Source organism: Mus caroli, chromosome 9, assembly GCF_900094665.2.
Source record: "Mus caroli chromosome 9, CAROLI_EIJ_v1.1, whole genome shotgun sequence".
NCBI classification, from domain to species: domain Eukaryota; kingdom Metazoa; phylum Chordata; class Mammalia; order Rodentia; family Muridae; genus Mus; species Mus caroli.
This window is the reverse complement of record NC_034578.1, coordinates 83373983-83387832: the sequence shown is the minus strand read 5'-3', so window position 1 is coordinate 83387832 and position 13850 is coordinate 83373983. Positions and strand designations below refer to the sequence as shown.

General features: G+C 39.7%; 1 protein-coding gene across 1 annotated transcript in view; it reads left to right on the top strand.

Moving 5' to 3' along the window:
* The window catches only part of Snap91 (synaptosome associated protein 91), a 116935-nt gene that overhangs the window by 56890 nt on the left and 46195 nt on the right, over window positions 1-13850 (top strand). Inside the window, exons 7-10 of the mRNA XM_029481857.1 lie at window positions 1011-1117; window positions 4461-4502; window positions 9990-10060; window positions 12359-12364. Of these exons, the coding sequence (XP_029337717.1) occupies window positions 1011-1117; window positions 4461-4502; window positions 9990-10060; window positions 12359-12364 (226 nt within the window). The remainder of the gene's footprint in view (window positions 1-1010; window positions 1118-4460; window positions 4503-9989; window positions 10061-12358; window positions 12365-13850) is intronic.

The following is a 13850-nucleotide window of genomic DNA, read 5'->3' as shown; positions in this document are numbered from 1 at the left end:
TATAGATGGAGCATGACTTTAACCATATGGAAATTTAAAGAAACCCATTTCGAGAGCAGAAGCCAAGGTATTCGTTGGTTTCTCTATCTCTTCTGTAGACTGTCCTTTACCAAGCTGCCATTTGCAGAGTCATCAGATTTCTGACAGAATGAATTGACAAATGACTGTCAAGCCCTCTGAGGAAGCATTGTATTTAAATATATATATATNTTTAAATACCTTAGGGACTGAATTCTAGACTTGGTAGGAAGGATAACAAGAGAACAACAGGGTCATGGTGTCTCAGTAATGTTGAGAGAAAGACTTAAGTTCACACAGCAGAAAGCCATGAAGTGTTTGGTGAGCCAAATGATTATAAGAGCCCCCACTTTATCTTTCAGAAACATGCTCTAATACTTGATAGGTAATTTATGACCCATCTAATGAGCATCAACTTATATGAGTAGAAATTAAAAAGAATTCTTCAGTTCTGAAAGACTTATACATGGTTGGTTTATAATGTATTGGTCATTGCTTTATATGACCTAGTAAGAAAATAAATGACCCTAGAGCTAGGATGTAACCCAGTGTAGAGCTCCTGCCCAGCATGGCTTCAGTCTCCCAAATCCATGAAAGGCTGGGTAAGAAAGTCAGNAGAGAGGAAAGAAACAGAAGAATACGGGTGCTATGGAATGCAGCCATAGCTTTTGAGTTGTGGTTGTCATTAGAAACAATTTTTAAAACAAGTACAGAGCATGGGGTCATGGCTTGGATGTGATACCGTGACTCCTGCATGCTTCCAGCTCAGTTCCTTGTTCCTGAAGTTACTTTCAGTGAGACAGATGAATGGGCGCCATTCTCAGATGAACCATACAGCCTTCTCCAGCTACTCGGAGTCCCTCTGGAGAGTCGCCACTTTAGCATTCCCCTGCCTGTGCTTTAATTCAGGCCCTATGCTTGAAGGAGTGATTATAACAAAAGCCTGGAGTAAAACAGAACTCTTCAAACCGTCTATCCCTTATCTCTTCTAGAAAAATTTTTCGAGATGAAGAAAGGTCAATGCAAAGACGCGCTAGAAATTTACAAGCGATTTCTAACTAGAATGACGAGGGTATCNGAATTCCTCAAGGTCGCGGAGGTGAGTGGTCCAAGCTTTGTGGCTAAGGCAACCAGAACTTGTGTGAAGCATAGTGTCTGGTCTGACAGGACATCTAGCACATGTCCAGGATGTGTTAGCATGAGAGGAAATCTTCCAGTCACTTCTCCTGACCCGTCAGAGCATTGCTCTACACTCCTGCCTCCCTGTCAGATGAGCTCAAGTAAAATGTTCATAGGTTATACTGTTGTTCACAAGTTGGTCCAGTGCCCCATCCCACCTAGTGACTGCTTTGTTGTTGTTCTATGGTAAGAAAGTTTTATTTATTTTATTTTATTTTTTTGGTTTTTTGAGACAGGGTTTCTCTGTATAGCCCTGGCTGTCCTGGAACTCACTCTGTAGACCAGGCTGGCCTCGAACTCAGAAATCCGCCTGCCTCTGCCTCCCGAGTGCTGGGATTAAAGACGTACACCACCACTGCCCGGCTAAGTTTTGTATTTTGAACCCTACATTTGCCTTTAGAAAAATCTATTCATTGTTTATAAAGTAAAAATTATGAATCCTCATCTCCTTTACCCTGTCAATGACTTACGTACAATTAAAAGACTAAAGTATAACTGCAAAACACAGTTGGCATTCTTGAGATTATCTGTAAATTGGAGCTTTTTTCTCTTTCTAAATCCAGTACTTGACTCATGCTGGTACAAGAAATGATGACATCACTNTACCTCTGGTGGGACGGNCAGTGGGTCCTTATCTTACATGTGGACTGACTGAGTGCTAGAGCCGGGGTGCAGTGTGACAGGCTCCAGACTCAGTAGCAAAGCCGATGATGCTGCAGGCATGGGACATGGGATGTCTGTGCTTCTTATTACTAGAAGGGTATAATTGCTTGAGTTTTTTCTGCTACATGGGTTTATTGTTTATATTTTGTATGACTTTATCCCTTGGTTTAGCCACAGTTACTAGTATAATCTAGTGAAAATTGTTGCTCCAGTTTTTTCTGTGAAAGATGAGGTATGTGCAGGCACCTAAGCAGAAGGTTGCTTGGCTTCCCCATTTCCTCCTGGGTCAGGTGTGTCCCAGCTCCCACTCGGTGCTCTAGGGGAGGCAGGATCTGGGCAGTGTGCAGTGTACAGTGAGCATACATGTCTCCAAACAGCAAACACAGATGCCCCCAAAAGCTTTAGGAGAAAGGCTTGCTGACACACAGATTTGGTTTTTTACATAAGTTTGTTTTGTGTCTCTTCATGCCTCATGCTGAGACAAGTCAGATTTGTGCCAGTGAAGAAGAGATTCACAGAGCAGGCGCCATTCTAAGACTCTGTCTTTAAATCACTGAATAATAGAAGTGATTTGTGAACATTTGCAAGACAGCTTATGGAATGGACACTAATTTTATGAAACTGTTTTACTAGAATAAGCTTCTAAAGTTCAGTGGGACAACTTTAATCATATTTATATAGTTCTCTATCATATGTACATAATGATTTTTATCATTTGAACACACCNNTGGTAGTCTAAAATGGTTTGGTTATGATCTGTCAATACAGAGGAATCTTTAGTGGATGTTCAGAACTTAGTGTGTCACAGATGGCATTCATGCATCATATGGGCCCCTGCTTGATGTTAGTCTCCAGTTAGAATCATTTTCCTAATTCTGAAGTAGGCTTTCAGAATGTCGCTTTAAACATGTAACTATGGCTGAGAGTGTATCTCAGTGATGNAGCACAGTGTGATTTGTATGGTGCTCTCTGTTAGAGTTTTCATACCATGGGAGCTATGCAATAAACTCGGNATTTGTATTGTCTGTTTACAAAGCATTAGTGAGCTGTCTGTCCAGCATACTGAGTGGTCAGACNGTTTCTGTAGAAGTCCCTATTCTTCCAATAGGAACTGCTTGAAGTATGTCTTAGGTTCTTTAATCTATTTGGTTTCTTTGAGCCTCAATTTCATTAATAAATGAATTACCATGTAAATTATTGATAAAATAAATTATAAAGTTATTCTAAATGTTTAATGTTTAGTATACTAAACATTAAAAGCAACTTTAATATTAGTTAATAAATGATGTGTTGAGTAAATTATAAGACAAGGAAGTTCTACGTGATGATTTTAAAAGGTAGACTATTCTCTATGCTAATGTGGACATACCCCTAAGCTATCCTGTTGAGTGAAAAATTGTGTCCAATACAAAATATTAAAAAATATACAGAAGAAACTCAATCATGAGATTGCAGGAAGGTGGGCAGACTTAGAGAATACAATATTAAGGGAGGTGACACAAAGTTAAAAAATGAAAAGAGGAACCAGGCCTATATTTTATATAATATGTGTGTGTGTATGTGTGTGTGTGTGTGTGTGTGTGCGTGTGCGTGTGTGTGTGTGTGTGTGTGTGTGTGTGTGTAATACATAAACAGTTGTAAGTATGGGTGCAGTGTAAGGAGAGACCATGGAAGAGAGACCATGAGAAGGNATCATTAGGTGACAGGGGAGGACAGAATGCAGGCAGAGGGACCCACAAGTCATGAAAGGATATAAAGCNGGTCATTATTGTAGTGTGTATGGGTGTGTGGTAGATACGTGAATACAAATTGACAGTGTAAGGGTAAAGCCCTAAACTTCGCTCCACTGCTTCGGAATGGCCGTTCTGACTGTGTACAGGTCCCCCGAGATGGTTTGACTGGGATCCAGCAAGGGTTAGAGTAGCTTCCTAAAGTCAGCTGTTTCATATTTTTATTTGGAAGTTAATTTGGATAAAATGTTTTTATTTTTAAAAAGAAAAGAAAAATTAAGTCTAGATATTGCTGTTATTGGTGGAAGAAAATGAAATACTTTTATTTCAGATTTCCTTGGCTTTTATATAAACTTTAGACCAGTGAGTGTCAACCTTCTTAATACTGAGGGAGGCCCTTTAATACAGTTCCTCATGTTGTAGTATCCTCCATCCATAAAATTACTTTGTTGCTACTTCAAAACTAATTTTGCTACTGTTATAAGTCATAATGTAAATATCTGATATGCAGAATATCTGACATGTGACCTCAAAGGGGTTGTGACCCACAGGTTGAGACCCCTGCTCTGGAAGAATGTGTCAGAAACTGGCATAGTGGTTCTACCTATAAAATAGGAAATAGATGCTACACCCTGAGCAGAAGATTAAGATNGATAACCATTCCCCAAGGAATCAGTGGGCAGAATCATTTGAATGGGAAATGTGTAAAAAGCATATGCTTAAAGTAAGGCGATATGCAGAGTAATAATTGCTTTATACCATGAATAAGCTGTAGTTTTAACAAATCCTGAGTGATCTTATACTAAATGCCAAAAAAGTCATAAAAACCCAATAGTAATTTTGGTTTTTGTTTTTTTTTTTTTTCCACAGCAAGTTGGTATTGATAAAGGNGACATTCCCGACCTNACGCAGGTAAGTGTCTCAAGAGCCTATCAGTAGACAAGACAGTGATAATTAACAGATTGCCACAAGTAGGCATACTTTGTAGACATTTCATAGATCTTGAGCTTAAGCCAACCAATTTTCTAAGAACATTATTCAACCTTACTTATTTTTTCTAATTATTGATTATGTTTCTGGATATAATAGAAGATTTCACTGCCCTTAAGCTGTGACAACTGGATATTCTAACTGGACTCACTGCTTCGTTATTGAGCTTGAACCAGTGAGAGCTGGCACATGTCTGTGACCAAGCTTGGGGTCTGTGTAGCTCCTTCCGGTCATCAGAGCACACGAGCGTTCAGTCTGCTCTCCCGGTTCTCTGCATGTGCCTGGTCTGAANGACACCCACAGAAGGGAGATCTGAAGGACACCCACAGAAGGGAGAAGCCCTGGTGACAAGATTTTACATTCTCCCCACCCCATGGAGAGGAGTAATTTCTATATATTCCGTAGAGGTGATTGGGGAGTGACTTTTCTGGGCCCCATGTTTAAATGACAGTGAGCGCAGAGATTACCCATCATCCATGTCAGGTGCACAGCTCCTGAGGAGGAGGACAGACACTGAGTTATAAATGGTCTTGGTGTGACTGACAGGAACTGGTGGGCTTTAAATCCTCCATGATGGTAAATTTCTAGCCCTGCTTCCCACTTTTAAATAATGTCATACTGTATATTATTAATTTGCCATCTTTATAATTTTTTGAAATATTTTTATACTTGAAGCAATATGTAAATATGACTAAAAATTAGGAGGAAAGTTGATAGTATGGCTTTCTCTTTTTATATTACTAAAGTATAAATTATCAAAAATTCATACAAGTAAAATCCATTGAATAATTCAGAATAGGTTAGCAGTGTATTCTTTAGTTTAGAGGGAGACTGTCCCCCACTCATAGATGAAATATTAGTTTAAAATATTTCTACTCCTTTTAGTGTTATCCATTGAAGTAGATACCTGAATAAGATGTTGATTTTTTTTTAGCATGGGTAACTATTAAGTATGCAAGAAATATTATTTCAAAAATCTCTTTGTTGAAGTAAGCTTATCTTTGTAACGTCATAAGAAAATGAATGTTTTCATTTTTTCATCTTTAGCAAAAGATACACTGCATTTTTTCTAAGTGTTCCAAATATATAATACATGTTTTTAAAAGGACATTNCATTTTTAGCTCAATGAGTAATTTTTAGAAACAGTCAATTTTCTTTTATACTATGGACAACCCTCACTGTGGGATAAATACANACCAGTGATTTAGTGCAGAGGAGCCTGGCAGGTAAGAACAGGCCTTTACATGCCTCCCTTTGGGCAGTCTAGACACTATGAGAGAGTCAAGGGACCATATAAATACCTCGTTGGCTTTCAGTTTTGAAAATGATAGCAGATCATTGAAGGAAGGGGCACTAACGATACCAGATTACTCATTGCAGCTGATGTCATCGCTCAAGAAGTCTATAGACATATTTAATGATGTATGCTGTATGTGCCAGGACTTGGGAAGCCTAGTAGAAAGCTGTTCTATGATAGTCATTAAAATCCAGAACATTCTATCCTGTTTCTCTTGTGAGCTAAAGAGCAACATAAAACTTNAATATTAGTATTTATTTTTAAATTACCACCCCATAAAAACCCCTCTAACAAAATTCTGTGTGCATTTAAATTCCAATATAAGAATATGGCATGCCTCTGGAATGTCTTAATTAGTAGCTTGATTATGTTTTCTTTGTTGTTGTGAGCTACGTGATTTCTCTGTGACTGTGAGCCGCATGCACTGCATAAAGTCTCCTCTATTAGAGNCCCTTTCTCCAGGCTGAGGGGAGTCTCTCACTGAGCCAGGGACTTAGGAACCCCTCGTCCTCTCACTGTACAGTCAGGCTTCAGCAGGAATGTGAGTCTTCTGAAGTTTAGCCCTTCAGAGAGGATTAAATCAGGATTCATCCAGAGGTGAATCTGCAGTACAAGGATGTATGGACCCACCCATTAACTCCTATGAGATGAAGGTCTGCTCTCTGCCAGGCTTCAGCACAGCTTCTATGACACTCTATCCACCACAGAAGTGAACAAAAATGTCTGACTGAAAAGAGTTAAATATGGGCTGGAGAGATGGCTCAGGGGTTAAGAGTGCCTGCTGCCTTGCAGAAAACCTAGGTTTGTTTCCCAACACCCAAGTCAGGTGGCTCACAAGAGCCTGTAGCTCCGGTCCCAAGGGACCCAACACCATCATCTGGCCTCTGTGGGTGCTGCACTCATGAGCAAACTCAAATACTCATTATCTTTCTTTTTTTCTTTTTTATTGAAAACAATTTTTTCATACCATATAGTCTAGCCATGGTTTCTTCTTCCCTAATTCCTCCTGGACCCACTCTACCTCCCCACCCACCTAAATCTCACACCTTCTTTCTCTCTGTCTTTAGAAGAAAAACAAAACCAGAATAGAGAAAAAGCATACAAAACAAACACCAAAAAAATAAAACCATAGAAACATGAAATAGGAAAGCAAAATATACAAACAAAAGACCAATAAGATTTAAAAAAAATGCCAAAACATGGGACTAAAAAAAAAATCTACAAAAATACCTTTGAGTTCATTTTGTGTTGGCCATGTACTATTGAGTGTATGGTTAATATACCAGTGAGACTCCATTAGAGAAAACCGATTTTTCCTTTGCTAAATAAATAAATAGAAATGATGGTGACCAGAAGGAACTCCTAATTGAGCATAGAATAGAATTCCTAAGGATTAAATTTTCTCTTACAGAAAAAAAAAATTTAATTTAATAGTTATATTAGTCAGGGCTCTGCTTGGGACGTTGTACATCGTGGTGCGCACTAGGCTCCGCACCACGATGTACAACGTCCACAAGCAGTTGGCTAACCCAAAAGCGCTCGTTTTAAAAATTATATCATTGATGATTCTGTGACACATTTATGATTATTACCTGTCACCTGATTGATCTTATCCATGTGGCTGTTTTTCTGAAATAAGGAGATAAAGATGCTACTGACTCTCAGTGTTCCTTTAAGTTTCTCTCGCCCCAGCAGACGCATTCTGAAAGTGCCTGCTTTGAAGTTCAGGAGGCCACTGTTCCTCACTGCCTACTGTGTGTCAGGTGTTACCCCCTGCCTACTGTGTGTCAGACATCACTGTACCACCAACAGTGAAGAGAGCATACATCACGTGCTCCTGGACATTCCCATCAAAGGGTGTCTCTCTTGGAACTTCACATGTCCTTATGAAAAATTTAATGTTAAGGCACTTTTTTAAGTCCTGTAGGATAAAAGGCTCAATGAATTATACATAGAGTGTGCTGCTCAGTAACTCTCCAGAGCAGCTCACCCTCTTGATGGGTTCCCTTTTCAGCTGATGCGATCTCTACTGCAGTGTCCAGGTTTTTCAGTCATTACAGAATGGCCCACGAGAGGCATGGTGGCACACACATTCAGTCCCAGCACCCAAGAGGCAGAAGCAGGTGGATCTCTGTGAGTTTGAGGCCAGCCAGGGCTACATAGTAAAATCCTGTCTCCAAAACGAGGGTGAGGAATAGAAATGTCCCAGGAAGAATGGAGTCACAAGCAATCTTCCTGATAATTTTGTTTTAATCTCAGCATTGACAGGTCGGACACTATGTATCCTGTGAGCCTTTGCTATCCCGTGTTTTCTTCCACATTTTTTATTACAAATTTTGTTTGCACTTCCTAAGCTTTTATTTGAGCTCAGCAANAAATAAAAATTTAGGTATAGTGCATTTCGCATGTAGAGAACACGGGTCTTGTGACTAAAGANAGGCTCCATGACTTGATATGTGTTTCCCCCCATAATTTATATGAAAAAAATGTAAATGTGTTCTCATGCCTTTTTAGCCACCTTCACTGTCGTCAGTAACACACACACACACACACACATCTATCATGAGACTAGAAGAATGGCTGTGAAGTTATCGATTAAAACGTTTGAGGGTTTACATCAGTTACATTTTCTGTTTAAAGTTACAATGCACGTTTTATCTAATGATCATTACTTTGAGATATAGAATCTAATGTACAGAACAAAGCTTCAATTAACTACCTTGAAAATTCATTTTTTGAAACTTACTAAGTTCATTTTCGGCCAGAGTTCGCTGGAAATCTGCCTTCACCTGAGCTGTAGCTGACATTCTAATTTGCATCGTTTTTTCTAAGCATACTAGATCTCTCGACAACTTTTCCACTCTGAAGTTTGTTAGGCAGAGCTAATAGAGATGTCTCTTGCTATCCTACTTTGGTAATTTGGATCAAGTCAATATGTTTATACATTTAGTGATTTTTTACAGTTTATGTACAGTTTATACAGATGTAGTTACAGTTTTATACTTAATTCTCATTTATAATCATGTAGCATCACATAAACATTGAAAGTTTGAGTCTATTATAAAAATGAAATGTAATATTAAATACCTAAATGTCCAAAATTTCGAAACTTTAATAAGNATCTGATTAAATGTTGTTAAGCGCAGGTAAAATATAGAATTATATGAATTTCTTATAATTTTTCTTGTACTACAACAGTAGCATGGTTAGGGTAAAGTCCTTCAAATTTAATTTCCCATTAAAAATAAATACCAGGATGTACCTATAAATGTATAGATGCTTCAACATTGAGTGCTTTTCTCTGAACCACTACACTGTTGAGGTCTCGTTTGCATTAAGAGAAAAAGCAAGTTCAGTTTCTACTGCCTGAAGAATAGATTGAGCAAATATTTGTAGAAACCATTATGTCCCCTTTGAATGTGCAATAAAATACCATTTTTATTGCCTGAAATTTTATAGAAACATTGAATCTTTAAGGATTGAAATATACCAAATCTATTTGATAATACAAAATTTTATCATATTGTTTGGTTACTTTATTATATATAAATTAAATATTAAACATTGGAAAATCTTAATTCCACTCTGTATTAAGGTGACATTCTTATTGCTCCTTAACCCTTTCTTAAATGGTGGTGAAGATAATCCCTAATATTTCAACCAGGCATGTAAAAATGAATTTTTGCTATATTTTCAAATTTCTATAAATTTATATTTGGGCTCATATGTTTTGGATTTGGATGCAAATAAGTACCTATTTCTTTTTCACGGAGGCTCTGTGTGAAGTAGCAGCAACCTTGACCTCCTTAGTAGACACCTGTCTGATGCAGGAAACATCTTTTACTGAAATAGTGTTGTAACGTCATTGGGAATTTAGTGGAGGTAAGTCTATTTAAGATGGGCCTATCTGAGATGCCGCAGAACTTAAATTCCTAAATGTCAAAGGACATAGCATGGAATCATCTCAGGCAGGGTACTCACATGAACTTCTGCCACACGGAGTTAAAGTATGGTATGCTAAAGTTTAAGATCACTTTAACACAGCGATGTTAGAGTGTGCTTGGCTTTGGGAGAGAACAACACAGACGTTTGTTTTTATTTCTTATTGTAGGCTCCCAGCAGTCTTATGGAGACCCTTGAACAACATCTAAATACCCTAGAAGGAAAGAAACCTGGAAACAAGTACGCACTGCTTGTATACTGTACATAAGATGAAAAACACCAAGTGGTTCTTCGTGAGAATGAAATTTCTCAGGGGTAACTACTTACTCCAGGGCAGATTCAGGGTGTGGTTAGCTGCCAGTCTCCTGGGGTCCCTCAGAACCTCTACCCTTCTTTCTAGCCTATGACACCTGACCTATCAGGGAATGTCACAGAAGAATCCATGGTTTGCAGCAGGTTGACTGGACCTGCTGGTTTACAGATATGTCTTTAGAAGTTACTCTTTAAGAGGTGGAGCAAGGATTGTAGGTCCTGAAGGGCATGGGAACTCTATAGGAAAACCAACAGAGCCAACTAACCTGGACCCTTGGGAGCTCTCAGAGACTGAGCCACCAACCAAAGAGCATGCACAGGCTGGACCTAGGCTCCCTGCACATGTGTAGCATATGTGCAGCTTGGTCTTCATGTAGGTCCTGAACAGTGGAAGCGGGAGCCATCCCTAAANCTGTTGCCTGTCTGTGGAACCCGTTCCCCTAACTTGGCTGTCTTGTCTGACCTCGGGAAGGGGGATGGGGGTGAAGAAGCACCTAACCCTGCAGTAGGGGGTGTCCCAGGGGCCCCTCCACTCTCTCAGAGGAGAAGGGGGAGAGAATGGGAGGAGAGACTGAGAGGGGCAACCAGGAAGGGGAGCAATGATCAGGATGTAAAGTGAATAAATAATTAGAAAAAAAAGATTAAAGCTATTGTGATTGGTTGTGACTCAAGCAAGGAGAGTTTCACAACCATCCTTGAATACCAAGACTAGCCAACTGTGGTGTGAGGAAAGACAGGCTTTTGGAGTGTAGTCTCCAGTGACACACCTCCCTGTAAGCCCTTAGACACATCATGCTGCTATTACTCCAGAGTCATCCTATAAAGGGAGTAGCAAGGGTGACTCACACAGTCTTTGCTTATTCTGCTGCCTTTGTGCTTGGGTACTTAGTCCTCAGCTGTTCTCGTCACTGTGTACAAAATACTGCCCAGGTTCCTTTATTCCCCTACCTCTGAAACAGACATCAGAATTGTCTGTACTTTCTGGCATTTGTTCCTTGTTTCCACTATATTCATTAGCCTTGGAGCCACCTCCTCCCAGTTATGTAGATCCCATGCCTCCTGGAAGGACTGTTTGCAACGCTGCCTTCTTAGGAAGCCTTCCTTCCTGAGTCGTGAGCTTGCTTGTATTGTGGCTGTTTATCCACATGTGTAATTCCACGAGAGTTCCTGATTCTAAATGTAGAGACTGTTTTCTACCCTATTATCTGAACACTTAGTGCAGAGCCTGCTATGCAGTCAGCTTGCAGGTCCTCATTAGTGGTCCCATCTTCAAATAGAGGTCACCTTACTCATCAGATAGCGCAGAAACAGATTGTTGCAGGGCCACAGGATGGACACAGATTTGCATTTGGTTGGTTGGTTGGTTGGTTGGTTGGTTTGGTTTTTGCCAATGGCAGAGCTGTAAAATTTAACTCTTACNATCTCTCTCTGAGCATTCTCGCAGAACCTACGCTTATGTCTTGATGCTACATTTTTATAGTTGTTTCATCAGCTATGTGCTGTTTCTTTTGTCTTTTCCCCTCAAGTTAGTGTAGTATAGTGTTATATATATAGTATGGTTTTACGTTTTCAGTAGGGGAGTTTTTCAGGCACTTTTGGCTGCACAGCCTCTGTGGACGACATGACCTCTCTGGGTTGTTTTAAGGCCAAGCTGTGCTCGAGTGTAGCTGTGGCTGAACAGCTTTTGATGTGAGATTACCACATACCAATTTAAAACACCCACTCTCACGTATAGCTGGGGCCACCCTCTGTTGGAAGCTCCAGTAGCTGAAGGGCTTTCGTTCTTTCCCTGTTGAGCACTGTGTGTGTGCTGCAGGCTGCTTCTCCAAGCCTTTGCTTTCTCGGGCTGAGCACTGCCAAGCTCCCCACTTCCCTTAGATCCTCTAGGGCTTCCTTCACCAGCGCCTTCTTCCCCATCTTCAGGCTCCTTAGCCAAGCTTTGACTCTGAACTTGCCCCTTTGTGGCCTCAGAGGGCTATCTGAGGGAAATTACCGGTGGGCATTTTTAGAAATAAGGATTAAAACTCTGGAGCCAAAGTCATTCAACTTAGAAGAACTTTCTCTGGTGCCTTTTAAATCACTCTTTTGTACTTGTCAGATTCTTCTCATTAATTGGCTGGAACCATATTTTGATTTGTCTTCTGTTTATTCTGATTTTAAGAAAAACAAGCTTTAATAGTTAACTCATTTCTTCTCTGTATGTTTGTGCCTACATGGGAACTTAAGTGAAGGGTGAGTACCACGCTAAGTTACTGTTTTTTGCATTTGGTAATTACTAAAAATGCAAACAAAACCCACCATATTTGGTATTTGGAATTTTGGAAATTGATCAGTGTCCATTAGTGTCCATCTCATACATCTATGCCTTTATTATGTATTCTCTTTTCTCCCAAGGTGACTAGCAAGGATGGTTTTGCTTCCTTTGGGTCCTGTTGTCTCATAATTAACAGTATCTCCTAGGTGTATAAATAACCCTCTTCACTTTTAGAAAAGGTATTTTCATTGGGTAAATAAAAGATTTTTCTCCTGCTACACTGCAGAAGGCCAGGGCAGTTTTACAAGAAGCATAAATGGTTTGAAGATATTTTCTTTGCCATTCTATAGCAATACAAAACTGTTCTAAGACTGTGACAATGTATATGCATTTGCAAATGTCTGCTGCGATGATCCTAAANCAGGCAGTGGTGACTCACACCTTTAGTCCCAGCACTCTGGCAGCAGAGGCAGGCAGATCTCTTGAGTTCAAATCCAGCATAGTCTACAGAGCAAGTTCCTGGCCTGCATAGAAACCCTGACATAAAACCCAGCTCAGACCAAAAGGCTGCTATGGGAGACACGAATGCCATTTGTTTTTGGTACTTCTAACACTAAGTGTTGAGCTGANCAGCTAGGAAACCCCGGGTGACTTTTGTAATTAAAATTATGAGATATTTATAGGCTTTTACATTTCTATATTTTTCTGGATAGCATTTATGCTACATAGGAATTATTTGGGGGGGGGTCATTAAATAACATAAATTCCTCTATTGATAGCTTACTATTTCCCATCTTTGAAAAAAACATTGACCGCTTCCATGTTCATAGAAAAAGCCAGCAGGCCTTTATGTAGCATTTTAGAATTTTTGCTTAGATTACAATATAGATAATATTCATTATCGTTTCAGATTGTCAGTAATGCATTAGTTTTCCCAACTTGATCCAGTATGTTATAGATTTCTATAANGCCTGGTTACGTTTCCGTTGCAGCGATAACTACCACAACCAGTGCAACTTAGGGAGGAAAGGGTGTATTTCACCTCACAGATTACAGTCAATCAGTGAGGGAAATCAAGGCAAGAAATCAGTCAGGGCAGGACCCAGGAGGTAGGAACTGAAGCCGAGGACAAGGAACAGTGTTCCTTACCTGCTCAGCCTGTTGCTTTCTCATACCATGCACGACCACCTACCAGGGTTGGCCCCTCCCACACGAGACTGGACCCTCCCACATCAACCACTAATCAAGAGTGCCCTAGAGACTCTGATGGAGGCATTTTCACAATTGAGCTACCTCTTCTAAGATAATTCCACCTTGTGTCAAGTTGAAATCCAACCAGGACACTGTACATGAAATTGNAAATGAATATTGGTCTGCAATAAATAAATAAATGTATATTTGCATATTGTCTATATGCAAAATGTAGTAGCATTTTCTCATAAACTGTCAGTGGCAAATATGTAG